The sequence below is a fragment of the Neurospora hispaniola genome, assembly GCF_033458365.1.
Source record: "Neurospora hispaniola strain FGSC 10403 chromosome Unknown B0T23scaffold_8, whole genome shotgun sequence".
In the NCBI taxonomy this organism is placed as follows: Eukaryota; Fungi; Ascomycota; class Sordariomycetes; order Sordariales; family Sordariaceae; genus Neurospora; species Neurospora hispaniola.
Window position 1 is genome coordinate 383,999 of NW_026944413.1, and position 25,913 is coordinate 409,911.

Genomic DNA, 25,913 nt, shown 5'->3' on the forward strand with positions numbered 1-25,913 from the left:
CTGCTTGCACCAGAAAAGAACCCCCCTTTGATTTCCTGTTCTTTGGCATTTTTGGTTCCCTTTTTTCACATTTTCGCCCTTCCTGTGTACAAGCGTAGACCATGCCAGGTGATATGTATGCACAGTGGAGGATCTGGATCCCGTTGAATATTGATACTTACACATCTTTGCCGCGGTACACCTCGAGGTCGTTCAGCCCAGGCATTCCTGCTCACAAGTTGGTACCCAGCATCTTATCCAAGACCTGCCTTGGATCGCTTGACAACCTGCTTCACAGGTTCCAGAATTCCCTTGTTATCCAAGCTACCGAGACCCATCCCCTTACTCCATCCCATCTTTTCCAGCATGGCGCGGCCCTTATTCTCCTGGCCTAATTCCGGGGCTGAGGCTCCCACAATTTCACCTTCACGTACTGTGACGGCTTGGTGACCGGAACGTCCACCGCCGCCACCAGACGGGGTTTTGTACGAGGGTTTGCCCTTCGCATCAAGTCGGTGGAAGTACTTCCGCTTAATTCGTACCGCTTCCTGGTCAACATGAGTGACCACTTCTTCACTTCGGTGTCCTTTGTATCTCAGGGTGGCTTTCGTGCGGTATAGAATTGGACGGCGCTGGTCTCCCTTTCCCGTTGACTGAGATTTGATTTTGAACTTGTTGGCCAATTCGTGAAGAACCTTGCGAGCCTGTTTATCCATTGGGGGAAACTGGAGACTGGAAAAGCAGGAGTCATGTTAGTTGAACTGCACGCGAGGCTTATAAGGGAGGGCGGAATGAAGATGATAGATGAACCGTTCCGAACTGCATACCTTTCTTCTGTGGTGAGGAGAAATGCCACAAGCTCAGTTTTGATGTCGTCAAGTGTCATCCCAGTGAGATACTTGACGCGCAAGTCGTCTGGGTTCGCACGTTTACCCAAAAGGCCTTGGGCACGCAATTCCTCCCGCTCGAGCTTGCGCTGCTTTTTCCTCTCTCTGTCTTTCTGCCATGCAGTCTTCAAAACCAGTTCAATCTCAGAGTCTGACACATTGAAGTTGGGAGGTTGTTTATTGCGCCGATTCCGTCCTGGTGGGATAAACCCGGGGTTGACCCATCCATCAGTCAACTCGAGACCGTCAAATGCATCCGCCACTGCAGTGGCACTGGGAAACCCTTCGGTTCGGCCTGCACGCTTTTTATTCTTGGCCTTTTGGACGTTGAAAGCCGCCTCCTCTGAGAACAAGACCAGTTCGTTGCTTCCCATGCCCAGTTCCTCTTGTTTAGCGAAGAGACGAGCAAGTGTCTCGTCGTCGATGTCTTCTTCATCAATATCCAGTTGCTCGTTTTCATCACTGTCGTCGCTGGCGTTGCTACCGCCTGTCTCAGACATGGCATCCATGTCATCCGATTCGTCCCCAAAGTTGACAGAGTTCTCATTTCCACCTAGGTCCCTGCGGTTGGCGAAAGTCCTGAGGTGGCTAGTGAGTATGTCATCTCCATCGGAGTCGTCCGCAAGATTGGCGATATAGTCAGCCAGGATTTCATCCTCGTCATCATCCTCCATGTATTTCTGCTCCCGCTTCGAATCTCGCTTCGAGTCCCGCCTGGGGCTCTTTCGTTTAAATGCGGACGTGGGCCTGCCTCCTTGCGCAGAAGTAGGCCTGGCTGCAATGACCACCTTCGTACTCGTGGAGGCTGCAGCAGTTCCGGTACTGCCAACCATGGGTTGACGAGTCATGTTGGTAGCATGGTTTCTTGGCTCGCATACCGGCTGGACTGTAGGTTGGACATGCGTGGTTCTGCCTCTGAAGAGAATAATCTCCTCACTCGAGTCGGAATGATCAGCAAGCGACTGGCGATTTGGAATCGGCACGGGCGGTTGATCTGTGCCAACCACAGTTTCGTCCCGAGCTACGTCGAAAAAGAAGAGCTGCTCGGTAGCTTCAACATTCCCGTCCGTCTTCGCAACCGGGTCGGTTTCGTCGTGAGTGCTATCGTTGCGGCTGGGCTCGGACTGTTGTACATCGATGCCCAGCGGCTTTGAGTTTTCTCCAACGGCTTCAACCGTAGCTTCCTGAATCTCATTGAGCTGAAGCTGAATCTCCTCTGCGGTATCCACCCCAACCAAGGTTGGGAATGCAGGAGGTAACAACTCAGGCTGCTTGAGCGGCTCGATGTAGCCGGCACTCACAAACTGGACAGGCTTCGTCCTGAGACTCGTACCCAAAAGTAGTTGATGGGATGTCGTGTTTCTAGCCTCATCTCGCATGGTGAACCCTACGGTAGGTGTCAGATGGGCGACTGCATGAAAGTGGAAGAAGGGAATTCTACCATGGGTGCTCGCGGCTGTCCCGGTGTTCAAAGTTTCTGCGGTTGCAGCGCTTCGTATGGTTTTCTGTGCTGTTGTAGCTCGCATACGGGCAGTTTTGGGTCCCGCATGTGGCCGTTTACCCTTCTTAGGCGCCATAGCGGGCGTAGATGATGATGCTGTGTCTGGGTCAATGCCGGTCCAAGACGTTCACCTTTGGAAATGGAGGCTGGCGGAGACGAATAAGGAGCAGCATAAAGGGAGGTCTATACTCGAACCTGTGGCTGTGGCAAATTGGATATTAAGCAGTAGCCTGGAGAAAGACTGGTACCTGTCATGATTTTCCGGCGCGGTGGAGGAAAATCTCGTTTGCCGTGTCGACGTAGCCAAAACTGCTTTCCGTTTCCGGAAACAGTGCTCCTGGGCCACTGGGCGTAGGTAGGTAGCGAAGTAGGTATGTAGGTACCTCTAGGTAGGCTAATCAGATGGACGTCGTCGTGCGCGCAAAAGGGGTCTTACAGTATGTAACGCCCTATAACCAGGGGCAGTCAAGTGGGCAGCAAGCACGGCGTTTGTTTGTAAAGGTAGTACCTACGTGGGTGAACCTGCTTTTGGTGAAGGGGAGAAAGCAACCATACGGGTAGGAAACTTATAGGCTTCGGGTCCATAGTTCTATCAACGGGAGGACTCAGATGACATCGTTATCTCACCTCGCACCCCCCCCTCCCCCCGCGCCGCTCATCGCAGCTGAACACTCAAACAATGGGAACCACCTGTTTGCCTACATAAATTGTTATGGGAGGGAGGTTGATTTACACTTGTATCTACCTACCTAGACGTAGTAGTACCTAATTACCTACCTACCTACCTACCTTGCCGCCCTCCCTCTACCTAAGGCTCATATGCCTGAATCCTCCAACTCTTTGCGCCAGTGCACTCTTTCATTGGCAGGCTGGGGCAGTTTACAGACGACATACAAACCTTCCATTTAGCATCACAACGCGGCTTCCGTCTTCTCTCCCGGCCTCCAAACTTGGATGCCATCCGCACATACGAGAACTTAACAGCAGTCATCACCCCCGCCACCTTCTCATCCCCACCATCGCCATATCCGAAGCCGATACCCGCATCTTTAGTTTGATCTCGTCGTCTAGCGATCCTCAGCTATTCTGTTCATCAGGACGCGTTGCGTGTCTGGCTTAAGTTGGAATTTTGCCGGCATCCACTTCTATCCGTCAAGCCCACCTCGCCTCTGGGCACCCAGGGGACGCATTCATGACTTCCTCGCGACCGAGCGGCACCGGCAGCACTGGCTGGCAAGAGACAGTGTCCAATACATCTCCGAAGCTGGTTAACGCAATGGAGGCTGCCAGAGCCGGCGCTGCCGAAGTTGGACGTGTAGGCCGCCGCTTCCTCTACCGGATATGGGACTGGGAGCCTGTCAACAATCGCACTATCAATGAGCCCGTGTGGTGTCTCGGCTGTTCGTACACGCTTGACATCAAGCAGTACGGCTCGCCCTTGTCATCGTCGTCGCTATCCCAGCTTACAGCAGACACACCACCCTTGGATAAGTCACAGCTTGCCGCCACGCATCAGCACCAAGACTTTAATGGCGTCCGGACCATTGCCACGGCAACTTGTCTATCGGACACCTCAATGTCTGCAGCACCGGCAGGTTCCCAGCTGGGATCCTTCGACACGGCCCCAGGTTCTGTAACGAGTGGTTATGATTCGGCTTTAGCATACGAAGAGCCTGGGCAAGATGGTGGATGGCCGCCTGCCTTTCTCGACGACTTCGAGTCTCGTATATGGATGACGTACCGCACTGACTTTGCATTCATTCCGAGATCGAGCGACCCCCAAGCGTCTTCTGCCCTGTCCTTCGCGATGCGGATAAAGACTACCTTTTCGGACTTGACGGGCTTCTCGTCCGATACGGGCTGGGGGTGCATGATAAGGTCAGGTCAGAGCCTCCTAGCAAACGCTATACTTATTGCTCGCCTTGGCCGTGGTAAGTTGCTCTTTTCGACATGCTTGCTCGCAACAACAAAAATAAACAACAAGCGTGACAACTAATAGCACTGGTATAGAATGGAGGCGAGGTACAGACTTAGATGCGGAAAAGGACATCATTGCCCTTTTTGCAGACGACCCTCGCGCCCCATATTCCCTACACAACTTTGTCAAATACGGTGCCACGGCGTGTGGCAAATACCCGGGTGAATGGTTTGGTCCGTCGGCCACTGCACGATGCATACAGTAGGTTATGGTCCTCCGGGCAAACAAAAGAAGCCTCCTTGACTCGTGAAGACAAAGAGAGTGAGTAGTGTGACAGTATGGCTTACAATGTGCAGGGCATTGGCGGACGAGAAGCAGTCGGGCTTGCGGGTATACTCAACCGGTGACCTACCGGATGTTTACGAAGACAGCTTTATGGCGGTTGCGAATCCGGATGGGCGCGGCTTCCAGCCAACACTGATTCTCGTATGCACAAGACTTGGCATTGACAAAATCAACCAAGTATACGAAGAGGCCCTCATCTCAACTCTGCAGTTACCCCAGTCAATAGGTATAGCCGGGTAAGTCTTTGAACCCAAATATGTGACCTGGCACTATGCATTTACTCATCCTAACGTGAACATTAGCGGTCGTCCTTCCTCGTCCCTTTATTTTGTCGGCGTCCAAGGCCAACGGCTCTTCTACTTGGATCCTCATCACCCACGGCCTGCACTTCCTTATCGCGAAGATCCGAGAGGATATACGGTAGAAGAACTGGATACGTGTCATACTCGACGGCTGCGACAGCTTCATATTGGCGACATGGATCCTAGTATGCTTATCGGGTTTCTCATCAAGGATGAGGACGATTGGGACACGTGGAAAAGCTCCGTGAAGCATGTTCAGGGCAAGTCCATCATCAGTGTTTCCCCGTACGACCCTGCCAGGGGGCAGGGTGGAGGGCGTGCCGAAGCCATTGATGAAGTAGAAACTCTAGAGAGTGATGATGATGGAGAACCCGCTTTGGGAGCATAATGACTCAAGAAACGGGGCATGATGTATTCGGAGCCTCGCTTCTACTACTCAACTTCAAGCCAGTACGAGACCGACGAAAAGAGACGTTGAGGCACACACGGTAGGTGGCGGTACCGACGCTATATTGTACAAAGTCTTGGGCGCGTGTTATGATCGTCTGGTGTGACGGAAGTACACAAGACGATCTACCGTCTCGCTTTTCTATCACCCTTTGTGGATTTAGGTGCAGGGGCCGCATGATTTTGTTCCTTGATGTGCGCGAATAACTTAGTCCGAGATGAGAAGGTTTCTTTGCAGAAGGCGCAAAGGTGCTATTACTTCCTATTAGTCGAGTGTTATGCGATATACGCAATATAATATACGCGCGATTTCTTCAAAGTGTAGGTGAGTTACAACTTACAGTGCCTTGTTCACCTGCTTCAGCGGCTTGCCGCGCAGCCTTCTTCTCGCGTTTTAGTTTCGCTTTACCCAACTTCTTACCAGCAACGCCAGACTCCGTCCCACCAACTTCCAGGCCGAGAATGTTGTTAGTCAGAGAGTCGACGCCTTCATTAGTGGCCAGACTGTCGGGCCGTGGTTCTCTAAAGGCAGTTCCAGCAGTGAATCGATTTTCGACTGTTGATCGAGGTGCATACTCGTCATCTTCCGTACTCGAGTCATCCGCTGCACTTCGGCCCTGCTCCTCTCGCGTTTCTGCGCTTTGGTAGATGTCCTCGTGACTTTGTGAATTGCCACCTAAAACGCTCAAGGGGGATTTTGCGGTATCATCACTACCGTCCAGATTGGTCTTTCGGGGAATTTGCGGCTGAGGTGAGGGCGTCGAAATAGCAAGACTCTCTACACCCAGGTGGAAATCGGCGTTTTCCTTTTTCATCTGCCTTTGCAGTTGCTGAACGGCTTTGACGTGTTTCTTGCTTTTCTCGTGCGCCTCCAATTGCTTTTCACTCTTGAATGTCTTGTTGCAGACAACGCATTCGAGGACCTCAACTTCGGACTCCTCCTCAGAAGTGAGAGAGAACTCGCTAAGCGGCTGCTCTTCATCATCCCGCGCCTGAGCCCAGTCAGGCACCACGTACTCGGCCAGCTTCTCCTGATTGGCGGCTCGTGATCGGGCCGCCTGAGCAGCGGCGGAAGTCCGTAGGATCTGTTGCCGTTCAGACTCGGATTGCGTGTTTGGAATATAACGAGGGTCACGTTTCCTGACAAACGACACGAGGGACAAGACGGCATCATTGAATTCGCGGATGCCCTCTTCACGAAATTTGCGGTTTTCCTTTTCCATGAGTCTACGGACTCTACGGTCAGGGGCATCGCTAAGGCGATATTTGTCCTTCCAGCTGAACGTCTTTTTGGTAGAGAAGCCTGACCAGATCTTGTAGAATGGCTTCGCGACGGAATCGTAGTCGTCGCCGGCCCGGCCAAAAGCTGGATATTCTACGGGCACGATGCCTTCCCAATCTGCCGCTGCGGTTTCTTCGGCCGCGAGTTGGTCAAAAAACGAGTTAAGAATACCAAAAAAACCATTAGGGCTGTCGTCCATGTGCACACTCGAGTTGAAGCGGCCCATCAGCGTAAAGATGGCTGTTGCGGAGGTGTAGCTAGTTCCATCATGGCCAGATGGCTCAGCGCCAGAGACATCTGTCTGGCCTGTGAGGATGGCCTCACGATGGGAATCGTACCAGGCGCGCTCCTGAGGATCCGACAGGATCTCGTAGGCCGTCTGTACTTCGGCGAACTTCCTGGTCGCATTCTCTTCATCATTGAAGTTGCGGTCAGGATGCAGCTCGAGGGCCTTCTTTTTGTATGCCTTTCGAATCCTACCTGAACTCGTCAGTACCGTATGCGAACTTGCAACGTCTGAGATGGAAATGAGCTCACTCGGTATCGGCAGCCTGGCGATCTACCCCCAGAACCTCATAATAGCATGTCTTGCGCTCTAGTACGGCAGCAGAGGTCTGTCCGCCGGACCGCGGGGCTGATTGCTCGGCACCCATATGGGAATCTTAGCTTGCTGGCGCAATGAGTCACGTGGGTACGGTTGTGAGCAGATGGCGTTCTATGAGGATGATGGAGAGAGAAAGAATCGGCAGAAAAAGCATTGCTAGTATAAGTACACAGCACATCTGTGCTTTTGTGATGGCGGCGCTACTAAGAAAAAATGATGCTGAGGCGGGTCGGGCGGTGGGTGCAACCAAGTTGAGGTGGGGCGGGCTGCAGCATACTCGCCGTTGGGAACCTCAAGGTAGGCGATTCGAGCCCTGACGAGTAGGTATATAGTGTACAGTCCACCCCTAGTTTCTGTCTGTCAACGCGGGACTAGGCGGTAGGTAGGTAACTAAATACCTACTCTGCTGGCCCAGACCTTCCACTCGAGTTGCCTAGAATACTTAACAGAATCGGCCCTTCCAATTGGAAGCAGCCCTCGCCTTCTCCACTTACATGAACCATCACATGGCCACCACCTTCGTCGTGTAGAGGGTTCGGGGGAGGCGGAGGAACATAGGTAGTAGAACCGTGTCGACGGAACAAGAGGTAGATGGCATGGTAAGAGAAGACGGTGTGCTTTCGCAGATTTGAATATATCGACTGGCCTCGGCGCGCACACAGCAGCACCAGGGATATAATCACCTAGTACCTGCGCGCCTCAATCGTCGTCGCCATCGCCGGTCACTTCGTTGCTTGGAGGTGTACCTGTACCAAGAAGCGACCGTCCATTCGAGTACGTAAGTCTAGTGCAGTGCAGCTCTTCCTCCACCTTTATACTAAGTGCCACATTGGCTGAGGATGGGTGGCCATGTGCGACCAACAAACAGGCCATTCATTGCCATTGCCTTCAAAAGAGCAAACAGACACACACTCATGTCTAACATTACTGGTGCACATTTAGTTGAGTGATTTCAACGACACCAAACCGTCCGCGCGTGTCAACGTCCCGACTCGATTCCAACGAGATTCCGAGTTTCCTCTCTTCAGCTATTGCCGATTCACGACCCGACCTAGACCCAAACCTAGTAGTCATCGCTGTCGCACCGCGCGACTCGCCAAATTGCCCCTCGTTCTTCCCCAATCCTACAGTTACTCGCCATGACCACGCCTCCGAACGAATACCAGGACTTTTGCATGGCCATGTCGCTACAATGAAATTCGGTCACTCGTTCAAGGAGGCCCTGCAAGGGGAGAGCTACCCTCAGCATTGGGTAGACAAAGCCATTCCGTACGGTCAGCTCAAGAAGCTCCTGGGCAAGGTGCGAGAAGAACTTACTCGCAACGGCTATGACCCCGATACTCTTCACAGGCTCTTGGCCGATCACAACGCAGAGTACAGGCTAAGGGTAGAGAATTCCCACATCCTCCGCCCCAAACTGGTAGTCCGCCCCTCGGCCAGTACCATTTGTCTACGATCCGATACGGTTCCGAAGCTCCTCACGGGAGGAGAGCTCAGCACGCCCGCCAGCGCACCTCCCAAGTCGTCGTCTGTACTGCTGGGAAATCCCACCTTGTCACCCCCGAGTCTGGCGCAAGCCCAGGATGCTGGATGGGTTGATATTCCTCTGGACTCAGACGCAAAGTTCTTCAACATCCTACAAACAGATGTGGTCGAGCTAGACTCGCTGCAAACCCAAGAGCGTCAATCTATGAATGACGGTATACAGCTGCTTGGCGATGAGATTGCACGTCTGGCTCGGCCCCGCAAGGGAGTCATTCATATAGCAAAATCTGACCTCTACCGTTGGCGTGAGATTTTTGAACTCTACCTGGCCGCCCAGGTATTCTTCTCGACTGCCGAGACAGCCACGGGTCCGCGTGATAGTGAGAAGGCGCGGAAGCAGCTTGTTTGGTTCCAGGATGAGGTCAACAAACGACAGCTTTTACAAAAATTCAAACTCAAGGCTAGCGCGGAAGCTTACACACATTTCCTCGAACTCAACGCAACCCTCCTGAAAAATTTCAAGTTCCAAGAGCTTAACCGAACAGCGGTTACCAAAATCATCAAGAGTGAGTCCAGCCCAGAACGGAGTAGTGGATGACAAGACAAAAGGGCAAGACGAAGATGCGGGGCAGAAAGAAGAAATAGAGAAGAGCGAGCGTGAGGAAGGGTATCAGCGAGAAAATAGCTTGCGTGTTATGATCAAGAGGAGGTCATTGTAAGCGTACAGGATTATGACATGACCATATGCTAACTGTTCAGCAGAATTCGATAAACAGACGTCATTGGGTGTGAAGGCAGAGTTCCCAAAAGCCATGAGCTCTGCCCCCTTCATCGTTGGGAGTATTGCCAAAGACATCTGCTCACAGATGGCTTGCGAAGTGCTCAGCCGTGTTCCCCAAATTGTGGATTACACATGCACAATCTGTACGCATGCCGGCAGGTCTACGTCAAAATTTAGACCCCGCCCACCCCCACAGCCTTGCGTGGTGGTATATCCAAGCTGATAATGATGGATGTTGTAGGTTACTCGATCTGCTGGCTCCCCGTGCGACTGGACTGTGACCACATGTTTTGCATCCGGTGCATGATCAAGATGCAAACCCGGGAAAAAGAGCTGTGCCCCCTCTGTCGGGCCAAAACCGTGCTATCTGCGACTGAAGGTAATGATGAATTCCAACATGGCTCGATAAGCAGTATTGAGCACGTATAGCTAACATGCGTCGCCTTTGCCAACTACAGCCCACATCGACTGGAAATTGATGTCCTATATGGAGAAGTGGTTTCCTAAGGAAACAAAAGAAAAACAGCGTTACAACGAACTAGAGAGACGCAGGGAATTGTTGGGCGAGGCCTACGTTGATACAAACGATGGGCCATGCATCGTGATGTAGACGGTGTACCTTATCTGCCTGGCTGGCTATCTTGCCTTTACGGGATACCCCTTATCATTGAATCTCAATCATGTTGAAATTCCTTCGAGTTGGGCCATTCTGTGTTTCTACTTTACTATTGATGATGATTTGGACGTGATACACGTGGGAACTTGGTCGGCCAGTCAGCGCTTCACACAAAGCAAATCAATCCAAATCTGGGTCTGATTTGAATTATTTTGGGCTATCTTGAAGTCAGATTTACGTTGTTGGGGGTGTAATTGAATTGTTACGTAGATTAGCTTCGGATCATGATCTTTTCCTGCCACATAAACAGGGTAAAATAAAACCACGATTCCTCACCATACTCCAGAGTATCACGGTTTCTCTACCGATATAGGAAATTTCTATGATTAGTTTTATAATATTTACACCCGACAGCCTACAGCCAAAATCATCGTGTATATATCGAAGAGTTATATCACTGCAGAAACCTTATGCCTCTAACAAAACAGACACGCAAATTAAATAAATCAAATCTGACCTCAAGATTGCGTTGTTGTAGTGCTCGGTTTGCTTTACTGGGTTACAGGGTGGCTTGCTTTGATTGTATCTGATTTCAATTGTGTGAAGCCCGACTCAGCCTTACATGGATGTGGGAAATTCTCGGCTGATGTTCAGCAGGTTAAGATCCGATTCCCTAGGCAGATGGGACCCAGTCGAGTAGTATATAGTTGCCAAAGTGTAGGTATGTGTTAGCGGCAAAGGACAAATGTGTGACATGCGAAGAGAACACAATGGTTGTATCATTTCACTCCTCTTCCTACCAGAGACCCAGCTGGACATGTTTACATCTGTAAGCATTCGCTACCTATCCTTACTTTCAAGGATATTGAGATTGTTCCTCGGCAACTTTCAGTGCTCTGGTAAACACATTGATAAGCTCATCTGTTCCCTCCAGCCCGACACTGATCCGTATCAAATTCCTGTCAACACCATACTGCTCAGCCCAGTCAAGCTCCTGATAATGCGCCAGGAGCACATAGGGCGAAGTCAATGTGAAGTTGGTTCCCAAGCTCGGACCCTTGGCCGTTTCGATCGCATCGTAAAAGGCCACAGCCTGCTTCTTCCCTTTGAGGACCACTGAGATAAGGCCACCGTAGCCTCCTTGTGGCAGCTTGACCGCTTCATAGTTGGCCCGTGAATCGTTGTACTTGGGGTAGTAGAGAGTCTTGACGAGCGGATGATCTTTGAGGACGCGGCAAATGGCTTCGGCATTTGCATTGACTCGGTCTATGCGCGCGACGAAGTCTCTGCTGTTGCGCTCCATGAAGATGACATCCTCGGGCCAGTATGTGTCCTCCAATTGTTGCTGGACGAAGGATTTCAGGGCTGAATAGTATCGTGAATTAGGGTTAAATATAGCACCGCCACCCATGACGTTGCAGTCGCCGCTAAAAATCTTTGTGAGACTGCTGACAACAATGTCCGCGAACTGGAGGACATTCACATTCGCAAAAGTGCCAATAGTCTCGTCTACAACAACGGCAAACTCGTACTTGTCCGCCAGCTCCCGAATACGGACCAGGTCGGGACAAGTGAGTAAGGGGTTGCCCGGAAATTCACAGAAAAGAGCGAGATACCGCTCTCCGGACTCGAGTCGAGTCTCCAAGTCGTCGAGGTCGGACTTGGACCCGTGGCCGTAGAATAACGCACCAGAAGGGTTGAACTTCTCCAGAATCTTGAGCGTATCGACGTAAGGGAAGCCAAAGTTGACGCTCTTTAGCGGCGTGCTGCCCGGCGGGGTTCGAATGGAATACAGCGCTCTGTGGGCATGAAAAATGGCGTTCATTCCGCATGGGAAGAGATAGATGTCTTCCTCGCGAAGATTGGCGATGCCGCGGGTGTTGGAACTCATCTGCTTTTCTGATAGCGAAGGGGAACCGCCAAGGTCATGGTCGGCACTCCGCAGTGCTCCGGCAATTCGTCTCTTGATGGCAGACTTGGCGGGATGGACAAAGGAGAGGTCGAGGTTTCTGCCGAAACGCTCTTCTAGAAAACGGGAAGTCTCTTGGATCATCGCAGTCTCTCCGGTAGCCCTGTGGACATGGCCGTGCATTATCGTTTGTTGGTTTCCTCCAGCGTCAAGCGAAGCCTGCCGCTGATAGCGCTTGGGACCGCGACACGGCTTTGCTGCAGAGACAGCCGCATTACGGAGTTCGATATCAGGACGCAGCAAGCCGTCTTTGAACAAACCGTGGCAGAACTCAGCCCGACGGCTAGAAACGCCATCTCCACTATGCTGCCAGTACTGCTTTGCGAATGGAAAGCCGTCCTGTGGCATGATGACAGCAGAGATGGATGGACAAAGGGGCTCCAGGGCACGCGCCTCGGGATCTGACATATCAAGAACGAGGTTGACGACCTCAATGTTGCTGCAGACATCAACAGGTGCCCGCGAGCGGATGAAATCAACGCAGCGAGAGGCAATGGTCGGCGTCGGGAAAAGCATGGCTGTGATATCACTAGTTCGCTTGGCCTTGGTACTGACATGCGTGGCCACAATGTCAGCAGCAAAGGCCTGAATGGTCCGATGGATGAAGAAGCTGACACAGGTCGGTCAGTACAACTGTAGTGCTGATCGAGATACTCCGACTGTAGTGATCATGATGTCTGGAGGACAGGTGCCCACATACCGAGGATACCCCGTTGCCATGCGTTTCACCACCCAATCCTGGCCCTCCTCATAGCCAACATTGGCACTCCAGGTTGGGAGTGAGACGCTCACGGCCTAGAGACAGCAACTTGAGGTCAGAACGAGGTATTGTAATGGTGGTAACTGTATGTGCTGGGGAATGGGTGCATACATGAGCGGTCTCCGAGGGTATAGAGTCCCCAAGCTCGAAGGGAGGCATGGTGTACGTAACTGAGTGCCAGATGAGTGCGGATAAGTAGTTAGATGAGTGGTGATGCTGCGTGAATGTTATACTTTTGCTTCGCGCTGGTGTGAGGACCTTCCCTATTGGTTCCTGGCCTAATAGATGCTGTCTTTCCGTTAGCTGGGTCACAATTACCGCTTAAAGATAGTGAGGCAAGGGCAAGCCCCAAGAACATGGCTAACATAAAACTAGGTGTGTCCTTGATAATTTGACCTAACTTATCTCTACCTCCCTATTAGTTCTGAGCAAGGGAATGAGTAAAGGGAGATGTCGAGTGAGCAACCAAGTGAGCCAAGTGAGCGAGATCTGAGATGGAATTTGGTCGCTAAGGAGTGACTCGTCGATGCCGAGTATCGGAGGCTTTCAAGTATCTGTACTTGTTGTCGTATCCAATCAATCACGGAGTTAGATCTAAGCTAGCGGTGACGATCGTTCTTAGTATGTACTCTCTCTACTGCCAGTACTGTGTAAATCATGTGAAGAATGTTTCTGGCAGAGACGGTCGCAATTGACATTTCCTTGATAGACTGGTCCTTCTCACAGCCTAAACTACATTTCGCAAGTCTCCCCTTCTCTACCGGATACACCTTGCTCTGCAGGAGATTCTTATTATCCATAACGCTGCATTGTTATATCATGCAGCATACGTTCATACCCTCCGCCTACAAGGTCAATGTAGGTACTTAGGTACCCGGGCCGCGGCGCGAAACCGACATGACGGAATCTCCACAGTCTCCACCCCATAGAAGATGGGTCCACGCCCCGCCCGAACGCCTACTGTGACCTACACATTGACGCCGTAGATCGGTGACGGAAGGTGCAAAGAAGATGAGGGAGTATCTTTCTGTTCTGCCCCTGCCGGCCGTTGCCTGCCGACCAGCCGACTTCCAACCGCCCGTCAAACGCGAGGCGCTCCCATGATGAAACAAAGGTACATCGAGCAGGACTGGATATAAATATAATATTCTAGCCAACTCGTTTCTGGACAACGGTAATAGCCTTTCTATGTTTTACATATCACGGATAGCACTAGTTCCCTACGATTTGTCGCAGTGCTGGTTCGCCCGCCCTTTTGTCCATTACGAGCATGACTGGCCATGGTCTGCCTATCGCCATACCATTATCTCACATGCCCTACATCTTGGGCATCCATAGACGTAAGGCCGCAGAAGATGACCGATGCAAGTTGAACACAGAAACTTTTTTTTTTTTTACTTATTTTCAGGATATGCTCCCTATGCGGCGCAAGTCGACTCTTATGACATTCTTCTATGCTTAGGTTGTCCATTGTGAACCCACCTGCCGGCGCGCGGCTTAATTGTAGTATGCTCGACCGCTCCTGCGAGTCCCCACGCAGCTGATGCTGTCGCTGGGTACGATACTATCGGCATCTTCTTGGTCCTCTACCTCATTGTCCCACTTTGTGGACTGAACACCGGGGGTGTCGGGCGGTAGCAGAATCTCATGAGGTGTGACGAGCTCGCTCAAGCTACCCGAAGCATTTCTAGGCAAACCCCCATCACGGCTCGAACCATAAGCGCCAGACCTTCCCAATGGACTGCCACCGGCTTTGACAGTGGTCGTCTTCACGCGGGTGCCTGACTTGGAGCGTCTGACTGTGTAGGCCTCTTCAACCGGAGAACCGCGGATGATACTTGATGATCGATGACTCTTTGTTGACGCATAGCCATCCCGTTCTGGCGTACTCGTGTCGTAAGTGTAGCTTCGCTGCACCATTGGCGGGTGTTTTGCGCCTCTTGAGCTTTGAAGGTGGTGGTGATCCGATGAGATACCCACGGGAGGTCGTCCGTATTCCGCCTCGCTGCGGTCCCGAGGAGAGCCGCGAGACCGCGGGGTCATATGACGGCCTCGAACGTCCTCCAAGCCATCTCCAAAGCCGTCGTCCACATCTCTGCTTCGCGAAGTGCCCGCATAACTGCTGTATCTAGTAATGTACTCCGGCCGCGGTCCTGCCCGGGAAGCACTGCCAGAGGTATGCAGATGCTCATCAGGTAAGCGAACCTTGTCCACTGCCCGGTCCACTTCCACATAACGTGTCCTAGGCTCCAAAAGTTTTCCAGAGTACTTTTCTACATGCCCCTCCTGATGGCTACAGCGGCGTGAAAACGATGGCGGCTCATGATCATCACGCGACGAGCGTGAGCGTTCAGCCTTGGATATGCTGTACAAAGCACCTCCCACCACACCGGCGGCTGCGGCGCCCAAAATGGTACTCACAACCGTACTTGGACTAATGCCTCCGGAGTTGTGCCTGGTTGGGAGAGTGGGAGCATAAGAGGCCGTCCTCGTCACGTGACCCCACCTGGAAGCATGTCGATCATCGTCTTCAACCTCAGCCGAACGCCGGTGACACGAAGGAAGGTTTGATCCCGGGTATGATGGATTCGACGCTGCACCTGGGCGCTGCTCTAAACCTCTTGTATCGTATTTCCACAGGAGGACTCGACTTGGTTCTTCATCGGCTGACTGCTGGTACCGTGTGGCTGTGCCACCGTGATGGGACGGGTAGCTTTCGAAAGGCTGATATACGATCTCCATGGTGTTGCCGTCAGGGTCAGTGACGTTGATTTTGAGGTCGCCGGCTCGAGTTACACTCCTATGGGCCTTGGGGGTTGTAGCAGCTGATCGGGAATCAGCAGGGTGCCGCAGTGGTTTTTCACTGGCGTCTGGTGAAGCTCGGCGCGCGCAACTAAAAGCTTCGTCGGCTGCGACCGCAGAAGGGGCAGAAAGGGAAATATGTGAGAGTCTCAAGGCCCGATGCGGGTCAACTTCACGAATCTGAAATACAGGTTTGTCGCGTGACGGATGGCCGTAGGTGATGGATGGTAGGGGTCCGTCCTCCTCACTCAGATATCTCAGGCCAATATTCTTTATGATGGCCGCGTAAAAGGGTGCGGAGGATGAGAGATGAGAGACTTCGAGGAAGGGAAGCATCTTGACTGATGTGTTTTTGAAGATTTGGCCACCCACGGAATGAGCGAAGGCGTGCAGCTCCCTAACGTTTGAAAACTGCTGATCGATGCCCACCCCTCAATTTGATGTACAGCCCCGGTGTTGAAGATGAAGTCAATATGTGGCAATCTTTTGAGGGTCCGAGGTATCGAAGGTCGCTGAGCTAACAGGAACCCTCAAAGCACCGTTGAGGCACCGCTGGAGTACCGCGGCGCGAGTAGGCGATCAAGACAGGGAGGGATGTGCTGCCGCTCACGGCTCACGAATCCAAGCACTTTAGGCCAGGGGCTGTGAGGCGTATCCGTGGTGGTTAGGTCTAGTTGTACTCTCAAGTACCGCCGCAAGGGTACGTTATGGAAAAAGCGAGGAGATCGAAGACGTGTTGGAGGAGGTGACTTGTGAAGCAGAGACCCTTCTCACCGGTCCGGGTTTTGTCATAAACAGATGGTGTAGGGCGGGATAAGCGACGTCCAGTGGTGGGCAGAAGGGCGGCCAGATAGCAATTGCTGCTTGGCGAAATGACTTGACGGTCGGATAGCGGTTGGATTCGTCCACGTATGTTCAGCAGTTAGTCATGTTGGTAGCAAGTTGGAGGAAGAGTGGCAGAGCAGGTCGCAAATGTAGGTAAGTGGAAAGGCATATCCCCTTTGGGGCTGATGCGCTTCAACTCCCCTCTCATGAGGCGGTAATGGCAGTTTCATGGTAATTGTGGGTCCCAGGCGCCTATTTTCGGGCTCATCCGTGGAGATATCAAGTCACTGCAGCGTATAGTGGAAAAGAGCATCCCGAACTGCCAAAGTATGCAGTCCTGTGGTTGGTGGTGATGGGAGGCAAGACAGCGAACCTAACGCGACCCGGCCATCCGGCCTGACTTGGCTGACTGGCGATCGAGGGCGGGAGAATCTCCATTGGCGAAAACCCATCTCCGCCCTTTTAGGCAAATGCAACCTTGCAAGAACATTCCTACTTTTTCCAGCTTCTCCCCTTTGATGATCTGATGGGAACTGATTTGCACTCGCACTGCAGGATTGTCCGTGGACAACTGCTGGCCGTTGCCGCTCACTGACGGTCACGACTGTGCCGCCGCCTGACAAGCCATCCTTATGGTCTGGTATGCATCGCCACGGTTGCGGTAAACGCTTCGGTGCCTGGGTGCCGGGGTGCCCAAGTCGAAGGCTTGTATGTAGTGTAATGTAAGGCTTCTCGTACCCGAATCAGCCTGGCCGTTTTGTGGTGAGCGTACCGTGGTGAGTGTAAGATTAGCATGTCAAACGATGCAAAAAAAAATGTCCCAACACCCAAACCCAACTACACCGGAAACTGAACGACGTGCTCGGTCTTAAGTCTTACAAAAAGTTTTTGGGTTTTCTTGAATGAAGAATATCAAAATATTAAGATTTTTTTTTTTTTTTTTTTTTTTGCAGAAAGTGATAGCAACACTACATTTTACACAACTTTCTTGTTACCACTGGGTTGTGTGTTCCTGGCGCACAAGCATTGTAGATCATTCAAAACCAAAAGATCCAATTCACAAATTTGCAAGACACAGCAAAGGCGAGGAATGCTCCAGTGCGCGTTCATATGAACAGTCTCGGGAGTAAATACCAGGCTGACGGCAACTGGGATAATCATTTCATATCCACAGGTACATGGTCCTGCAGCCCATGATCCAATCGGTCTGAAGACCCAGTGGCCAAATGCCAATGCCCAGGGTGTTACTTTCCGCGGTTTATTGGCCGAATGTAGACTGCTATGTGAGATACATCAAGGCCTGTACGCTTCTTGTACATTGCGAGTACACGGCACTATTCGTCAGGCTTTCAAATGGCCATGGAAAGAGATACAGGCACGTGAAAATGAAATCAAACGAGCTTACGCAGCAAGGGAGACACATTGTTTTGCAAATGCTGAATTTGGGAGAAGAAAGGCGTTGGGAAGGAGAGGAGGGTAGTGAGGCGTCGCAGTCCGAAAAACGAGCGACCCACGAAAACACTGACCTGATAGTAGATGGCTACTAGGTAGTAGTGCTGATGTCGTGTAAGGAAAAAAGAAGGATGACAAAACATGGTTCCCGTGCGTCACTTCCCATTCTCCACCACTGATACTAACTGGGCAAGTCGCTACTTGCCCTGCTTTCCGTCATGGCAATGTCTGAGTTGATATGGCACATGACAAGCGTTCGCTCGACAAAAAATTGCGTTTCACTTGACCCGAGAACTTAGTATCCGCAAGAAGATATTATTGACTAGCCTAAGAATGGACGTATGAAAGAGCCAGGAAGAGGTGAAGAAGAGTATATGACGAAAGGAGAGGAGGGAAGGCAAGCCAGGTTGAATGGTCTTGCGTAGACGATGAAAGCGTCTTGAGTCCGTTGTTGAACGCCCCATGTTTTGGTTGCAAAAACAGCGACAGCGCAATCACAGGCGACCCAAGTTCCGGAAGCTCTAGCCCGCAAAATCGCGATGTTGTATCACGAAGCTGGCCAAAGCCCCCGCAGCCTCTCTCACGCGTGAGAAAGGCAAACAGACCTTTCACCCATCCCTCCATATTTCCCACCACGGTTTGGTTGTCGATTAGATGATGTCCCACGCATCCTCAGCGGCGTGACAGAACTTGCTGCACGCTACGCTGGCTGACAAGCTATAATTGCTGATGGAAATCTTCTCATCGACATACTCATCCGCAAAGTTATCGGCACCCTTCGCCATGGCGCCTACAAAGACGCAAATGCTCTCATTCTCGCCCAATGTGTCGATGTACTCGCGGACGCGCACAACGGGGGCGTCGAAGCTGAGCGTAATCTTGCGGCAGTTGGGAGGCAGGTGGTCCGTAATAGGGTTCTGAATCACCTTCAAGAGCTTTTCCTGTGAGTTGGTTCCCTTGATGGACAGACGATGGAGAAGCTGGACCATGAGACCAGCGAAGCGCTTGAAAGTGCGGGGTATACGGACAGCAGGCGAGACCTCGATCAAGACCCCTTTGGCGGTCTGGATATAGATCTGCAGCCTTCCGGCCTTGTTGACGGGCGAATCGAGAAGCGTGAGGAGGCACTAGGGAACAAAAATGGCGAGTGTCAGTAGCAGTATCCGCATGTTGAATGCAGACTGGGAGTTTTTCCAACCTGGTGAGTAATGTCGGGGCGAGCGTCACTGATATCTCTGTTCATCTTGCGCATGACACCAATGTGCTCATCGCTATTGAGGAGCGAGTATTTTTCCTCTCGCTGCATGCCCATGCGGCCAGAGCCGCCGTGGGACGCCTTGTAGGTCTCGAGGCTGGCGTTGGAGAGTACCACAATGAGCCTCTTAGTATCCTTGTCGGTAGGTGGGATGGGCATGTGCTGCTCAGCGACGAGTTGGGGCAGTGCCGGAGGAGGGAGCGACTGGGTGCCTGCCATGGTCACGTCGTGGTTAGACATGTTGAAAACCTGAAGCTCACTCAATAATCGGATAACCAAATGTCCGGGGGCAACGGCAGGTAGAGGAGGAATGGTAGGGCGACGGCGCTGGTAGAAACAGTAGGTTTGATGATAGTTGCTGATATGGTCGTCGTGATGGTGCTAGGGACGGGACGGCCTTTCGAGTTTTCGAGCGAAAAAAACGAAATGGCATTGGCCACCATTGGCGATCAGTCAAAAGAGAGTGGGGTACCAAAGTTCCAGGCTTCCCGGGCCCCTCTTTCCGTGTACAGTAGTACGTCTTTGCAGCGTATTTCCCGTCATGGTGTTCCCGTCGATTTTTTTTCGTTTGATTTTTTTGGTCCTCTGCGCTGCGCATGCGCTATGATGCTTGGCAACAACGGAACCGGGACGCAACGCAGCAATACAGCTTGGGAACACTCAAGCCCGCCTTTCAAACCTCCGAAAAACTTATACCTCGAGCGTCGCAACCCCTCGCATTCAGGGCCCAAACCAATGTGATTATCTGACATAGAAGAGATGAAGAGGTCGAGGAGGGTACTTACGAGGCCGCTTGCCAGCACGGGGGTGTTCTGGGGAAGATGATCCGGACGACATGGTGGCAGGGGAGCACGGAGCAAAGACAACGATGGAAAACCAAATGGACCCTTGATGGCAAGATTGAAGCGGAAAAGTTGAAGGAAGAACGAGACGAGAGCCCAGAGCGCGGGTGCGCGGGCGCACGTGCCCTTTTATATGTTCACGAAGCCCGATAACACGACCTGTATAAACCGACTGTGTGGGGCCATACGAACTGAGAGCAGTCAGCCCCTACCCCAAGCTTGGCATTAATATCGCGCGCCGGCAACCATCAGTCCTCACGAGAAAGCATCGTTTGGAACAACGACAACGAGAGCTCAAAATCACCGTTTGCATGATCTGGGTTGCTGGCAGATGATTTATACGTGGAGACCTTGGCCCCACACAGGCGGGTTGGAATAGAGTTACAGTCGGTTTATCCGCCCCTGATGGTCGGCGGTGACCCCCCAGGAATCCGAGTAAGGCGTTGCACTTCAGGGTTCCAGACAGATGGTCGTTTCAATATCCTGCGCCCACGTTCGCAACCACCAGTAACGCGAAGGGACAAGATAATTGCACATATTGCACAGAACAACACACCTCTCACGCCTTACCCAATGCCTTGTGTCCGACTATGCCTGTGGCTCTTCTAGGTTGATTTCCATACTACGCATATATCACGCAGTACCTACTGAAGTAACATGGAAACTTACGGGCTAATGATTCTTTCAAATGGACTGCACAATCTTGAACTATATCATTCATCCGTGGGGATTTATGGATCGTGTTTTGGCATCTTGTCTCTCTGCAACACGCCAGCCAATCGCCGACAAGCCCGGCCATTGTGCAGCAAACGCCCAATGGAGCGTGCTGGCGGAGAGCTGGCGAGATCCAGGAAAAGTGGAGGCGAGGCACGGGTACGCAGGGGAAGGCCCGACGTTTGTGAATTGCTTCATGCAGGATAAGGGGTTCTTTTGGGAATCAGGTGGCGGTTGATTAGGAAAAAAGCTACTATCTACTATGTAGGTAGTAGGTAGCTACCAGAAGCCCCAAAATTCCAAGTTCTTATAGCTTCTCTACTAAGCGCACAGCGCGCCTTCCCAATTGCTCTGCCTGGATATGGCGGGGATTAGGATAGGTAGGTAAGGTACCTACCTTACCTAAGGTAGGTACTCCTCGGCCGACGTCGGGGTTGTTTCTGGAGAAGCACCCTGGTCCAGCCGCCATCAATCGGCATCGCAAGGGACCATTTAACATCATAGGGTCAGGGAGCGCTACCTATTTGTACGCTACTTCTGCGTACGGCCTTCCAAGAAACACGGCCCGTAATAAGCACCGCTGAGACGGCTGCAAAGTGTCAAGCTTCGGCTTCGTGAGACCCGGGACCGACCACAGAAGCAGAAGGGAAGGGCGGCTTACATGGGCGGCGTACTGCACTTTTACATGCAAGCTATGCGAACCGGAAGATCTACGTATCATTCTGCTCTCTCAACCCCGATCTTAGAAGCTCGGCTGGGCGCCGCTACACATGGAAGTAGACATGCACACTAGGTAGGTAGGGCTGCGGGCCGTCTCGCGATTATGAGCCCTACCGGGAGTCCAGGACAGCAGATCCTTGACACACCACGATAAGCTCGGTGGAATTTTGCGCAGCCTCTGGAGTCAGAAGTGAGACTGAATTCGTCCAGGACAAATTAACATAGACTGCAGCCGGGCCAGACTACCAAGACCATGTCATTGCCTTGAACACTAAGACGAGTTGCATGATTCCTCCAATTACTCTTATTCCTTTCATTCGTCCTCTTGGGTCATTGGTCATGGTCCCCAATAGTCATTAAAGCCATACATTCTCGTTGGTGTCTTGTCAAGTTGCCGATGACATTATGCTCTGGAGTCCACGGTTATTTGTCCTAGACGAGCCAGGTAGATACGCCCTGTTTCTCCTCATCAGGATATCCCGCAAAAGCTTGTTTAATGCGAGTGTGAACGCCAGTCGGGATCCGGAGCTTTGAACGGCGGCATTGGACTCGGTGTCTACACAGATCACGCACAAGGACGACTCTTGCATCTACCTACCGTACACATCAGTCCTGGTAAGTTCGTTAGCGTGGTACTCAAACGAGGGTATTAGACAGTGGGGAAGGTAGGGGAGGCTTTAAGTGATTCTGGTGGTTTTGAGCTTTTATAAGAGGTTTTTGATGTGTGCGGGTGTTTAGATCTCTTCTGCTAGCTCTTCTCTCCTTGAAAGTAGGCAGTTTCAGCCTATTAGATCGTGTAAATAGTCGTGTCCTGCCTTACAACCATCTTCAAGGTATTGTCCCTCCTTTTGTAACTCTTCCCTTTTTTTCAATACTAGCACCCTACTTATTGCACAACTAGTTGAGTGCAAGACTTACCAATCTATACTAGGACTGCTAACTGCTAATTGCAATAATAATAGTTAAGTTTTTACATTAACAAGTGTTAAATTTTGGAGGAGTGAACACTTATACCTCCATATCAGGACTCGGCAACTTACTTTTCTAGCCCCTCAGTATCTTCTAGTATCTTAAATGTCTGCTACTAGTCTACACATTAGCCTCCTATTTTGCAAATACTCTACTTATTATAATAAAAATTATATAGAAATTATGTTATAATAATAAGTAGGGGATATTATTATATTGTATTACAAGGCTAGCCTGTGACTGTCATTTGGTCACGGCATTACTATAATTATAATTGCTAGTTAATACACGCTCTCTAATTAGCTAATCCATTCAGCCTTACTACCGCTATAGTGGCTATTGGGCCTACGCGGGCCCCCTAATTGGCTATACGCTCCCGGAGGCTCCGGTCACGTATGCTAAAAATACGGCTCATCCTCGCCTATATAGGATAAGCCGCTATATACAAATTCTATAATTTCCCTTCTTCCTTATACAATTACACAAATTATATTCTACGCTATATATTCAATAACGCCTTACTCTATAATAATTAATTATACCTTATTATTATACTATAAGCGTACTTCACTACAAGGAGGAAATATATATTTTAGTACTATCCTACAATACTATTAATTGCTAAAAAATCTTATAACCCACCGAATTTAATAGAGCCTATAATTCTTAATAATAATATTATTATTACTAACGAAGGTACCCTCTTAGAAGTATTAAACAAAGATACTAATATTCTAAATACTCTTTAAAATAGCAAGCCCGGGAATTCTAACCTACTAATAAATTAAGATATTTATTTAATTATATTAGAAAGTATATTATGTAATTATATTATTAAATACTTTATTAATATTATTATAAAGAATAAATCTAAACCTCTTTAAACTCTTGGAGGATCCCTTATCGATACTATTATTTTAACGAACAATAATACTTTCCGTTCCGTTATTTCCCTAATTATTCAAACAATCTAAATATTCAATTTCTTTAATAATAGTTTTACAAATTAATTTACAGAATTCGAAAATTTATTCTATATTGAAAGAACTAAAAGTAAAGAGTTTAAGACGAATTTCAATAATATTTTAATAAAATTAAATATTACTATAATTAATTAGGGTATAAATAGAAACGAAAATAATTGTACTAGCGGAAGATTAAACGCGGAAGGTAGAAATTCGTTAGAAAAATAACCCGGAGGTTATTTATACGGTTAATACTATTAAGGTTCCTTTCGAAATTATAATTATTTTTAGGAAGGCGTCATTCTCCAATTTAAACCTATTTCAGTTAATTAAAAGAACCCTATTCTATATAATAAGGCGTATATTATTTAGGAAAGTAGGATTTTTATAATATAGAAGCTAGACTATTTCTATTTCTCTAACGAGCGTACTAAGATTCTTTACACTAATTATCTACTAGGCTCTAAAGTAACCGTTACCCTTAAGAAGGATTTAATAATTATTTTATTTAGATTCAATATATTTAATAAATAAAAATAGTAAATTAATAGGAAATTCATTAAATTCCTAAATTCTTATTACGATAATATCGACTTGAAATTCGATATTACGTAGTGCTTTAATAAATTTAAGTAAAGTAATAGATATTTCTCCGATTTCGAAACGGAATTTATTAAAATAGTTAATTGTTATTAATTTAATAAAGCCATAAAGATTTATTACTTCCGGAATAAGATTTCAATTAAACTTTATATTATAATTTTTAATTAATACTAGTATCCGGGAAATAATAATTTCGAAGGGTAGCTATCTCTTTATAGGGATTTAATACATTATTTAGAAAACAATAAATATTATACTAAAATAAACTAATTATAAATTAATAAGTTGAGTAGGAATAATAATAATAATGATTCCGTTGAAGGAGGAAATAATTCTAAGGATTATATTATTAATTAAAGCGGCGATACTATAAATTTTAATACGATTTATATATTCTAGGCTATTCATTCTAATATTATTAACTAACGGATAAAGGAAGGTTTTTATAGAAAGTATAGCTAGGATAATTATATTATACGCGATTATAAGAATAATATTGATTATAGCGGTAAATCCCCATAATTTACCAATTCTTATAATAACTATAATTACTGAAGCTATAGAGGCCGCGGCGGCTATAGAGGGTATAATTCCTATTTTAAGGCTAGCCGACCCTCCTCCGGCTAGCGAAGTTATAATAATACTAACCTCCGTATTACTAGCGCTAAGGGAGGCGAAGGTAATAAAGATAAGTATAATATACTAAACGCTAATAGTTAGGGAAATTGTTAAACTTTATAGATAATCGCCTATAGAGGTAATAAAATCCCATATAGGAGAAACCCTAGGGTAATACTAAACGACTAAAAATAACAATTATTGATTTATTGAATAATTTTATTTAGAATTAATATTCCTTTTTTTATCTCTTACTTAAATCATATAAAATATTATATATTATATTTATAGATAATAGCTATTTAGCCCTTACTTTTCAAAATTATATTTTTATAAAATAAAACTGCTTTGCTACTTTTAAGTTCGTTCGGCCTCAAAAATTTATATTAGCCGACAATATTATAAAGGGCCTTATTATCGAAGGGCTAACTATGAACTTCCTTATTAAGTATTATATAGAAAACGTTACCTTCCTAGTATATAACCTTTCTCTAACCTATTTGGTAATTTTGGGCTTACTTTAGTTAAAGCGCTACGAATTATTTATTTTATAAACTAATAGAAAAGTTATGTTCTTTAGTAAATATAATACTAAATACCTCCTTACTAACCTACCGGCTATTTTAAAAATAATACTAAATATTAACTACTACTCCTTCTTTCCCTAATATTATTAGACTAATAATACACGAAATAATATAATAAATAATAAGAATCCTACCTCTTTAAAATTTTAAATAAAGACGGATAGTTATATTATAGGGATAAAGACCTCCCCTTTAGCCTTTAATTTCCGAAAATAATTATTATTTAAGGGTATTTCATATACTATATTATTTAATTTAATTTTGACCCCCTTAAATAACCTATCACAATTTACTATTTAAATTTAATTCTAATAGGCTATTCCCCCTATAAATCCTCTAAGACTTTAAATGGGGATAGTAAATTATATTGAGAAGATATATAAAATTCCTATTAATTTTACCGACGGGGCCGGGAAATTCGGATAATATTAGAGATTCAATTATAAATCCAACAAGGCTATAAAAAGTATAAAAAGCCGATTAGGAGGAATTTAGAACAACGAAGCCGAGGCTACGATATATAAAATACCCTATTACAAATTTAATAAAGCTAATAAATTAGAGGAGCCGAATAAGATACCCTATTACAAGTCAGGTAAAGTTACTAGGCCGGGGGAGCCAGATAAAAAGTATATAATTATTACTACTGTACTTTATTATAGGCCTAATAAGGCTACCGAGCCTA

The 25,913-nt window shown here is 48.5% G+C and overlaps 7 protein-coding genes across 7 annotated transcripts; 2 read left to right on the plus strand and 5 right to left on the minus strand.

Annotated features, from left to right (window-relative positions):
- Positions 1 to 233: 233 nt before the first annotated feature.
- B0T23DRAFT_447416 (uncharacterized protein) lies at positions 234 to 2,606 on the minus strand (the record flags this gene model as incomplete). Its single annotated transcript, XM_062841004.1, has 2 exons — positions 807 to 2,606; positions 234 to 711 (listed from the first exon to the last, which is right to left on the minus strand). The coding sequence occupies exons 1-2, from the start codon at positions 2,441 to 2,443 to the stop codon at positions 234 to 236; spliced, it is 2,115 nt and encodes a 704-aa protein (XP_062689010.1). The 5' UTR covers positions 2,444 to 2,606.
- An 853-nt stretch (positions 2,607 to 3,459) lies between these two features.
- Positions 3,460 to 5,507, plus strand: B0T23DRAFT_225516 (uncharacterized protein). Its single transcript, XM_062833804.1, has 4 exons — positions 3,460 to 4,298; positions 4,378 to 4,546; positions 4,642 to 4,866; positions 4,933 to 5,507. Exons 1-4 carry the CDS (start codon positions 3,560 to 3,562, stop codon positions 5,318 to 5,320), a joined length of 1,521 nt encoding a protein of 506 aa, XP_062689011.1. The 5' UTR covers positions 3,460 to 3,559; the 3' UTR covers positions 5,321 to 5,507.
- B0T23DRAFT_324456 (uncharacterized protein) lies at positions 5,506 to 7,314 on the minus strand (the record flags this gene model as incomplete). Its single annotated transcript, XM_062835428.1, has 3 exons — positions 5,506 to 5,631; positions 5,721 to 7,137; positions 7,199 to 7,314. The coding sequence occupies 3 exons, from the start codon at positions 7,312 to 7,314 to the stop codon at positions 5,506 to 5,508; spliced, it is 1,659 nt and encodes a 552-aa protein (XP_062689012.1).
- Positions 7,315 to 8,082: 768 nt separating this feature from the next.
- On the plus strand, positions 8,083 to 10,010 carry B0T23DRAFT_387639 (SPX domain-containing protein). The gene is made up of 2 exons (XM_062837695.1): positions 8,083 to 9,316; positions 9,513 to 10,010. Exons 1-2 carry the CDS (start codon positions 8,458 to 8,460, stop codon positions 9,752 to 9,754), a joined length of 1,101 nt encoding a protein of 366 aa, XP_062689013.1. The 5' UTR covers positions 8,083 to 8,457; the 3' UTR covers positions 9,755 to 10,010.
- A 543-nt stretch (positions 10,011 to 10,553) lies between these two features.
- Positions 10,554 to 13,164, minus strand: B0T23DRAFT_387642 (pyridoxal phosphate-dependent transferase). The gene is made up of 2 exons (XM_062837696.1): positions 12,817 to 13,164; positions 10,554 to 12,726 (listed from the first exon to the last, which is right to left on the minus strand). The coding sequence occupies exons 1-2, from the start codon at positions 12,834 to 12,836 to the stop codon at positions 11,004 to 11,006; spliced, it is 1,743 nt and encodes a 580-aa protein (XP_062689014.1). The 5' UTR covers positions 12,837 to 13,164; the 3' UTR covers positions 10,554 to 11,003.
- A 1,191-nt stretch (positions 13,165 to 14,355) lies between these two features.
- B0T23DRAFT_225674 (uncharacterized protein) lies at positions 14,356 to 16,398 on the minus strand. The gene has a single exon (XM_062833805.1). It carries the CDS (start codon positions 16,012 to 16,014, stop codon positions 14,374 to 14,376), a length of 1,641 nt encoding a protein of 546 aa, XP_062689015.1. The 5' UTR covers positions 16,015 to 16,398; the 3' UTR covers positions 14,356 to 14,373.
- A 2,207-nt stretch (positions 16,399 to 18,605) lies between these two features.
- B0T23DRAFT_324719 (nucleolar essential protein 1) lies at positions 18,606 to 19,429 on the minus strand (the record flags this gene model as incomplete). The annotated part of the gene is made up of 2 exons (XM_062835451.1): positions 18,606 to 19,082; positions 19,154 to 19,429. 2 exons carry the CDS (start codon positions 19,427 to 19,429, stop codon positions 18,606 to 18,608), a joined length of 753 nt encoding a protein of 250 aa, XP_062689016.1.
- Positions 19,430 to 25,913: the final 6,484 nt, after the last annotated feature.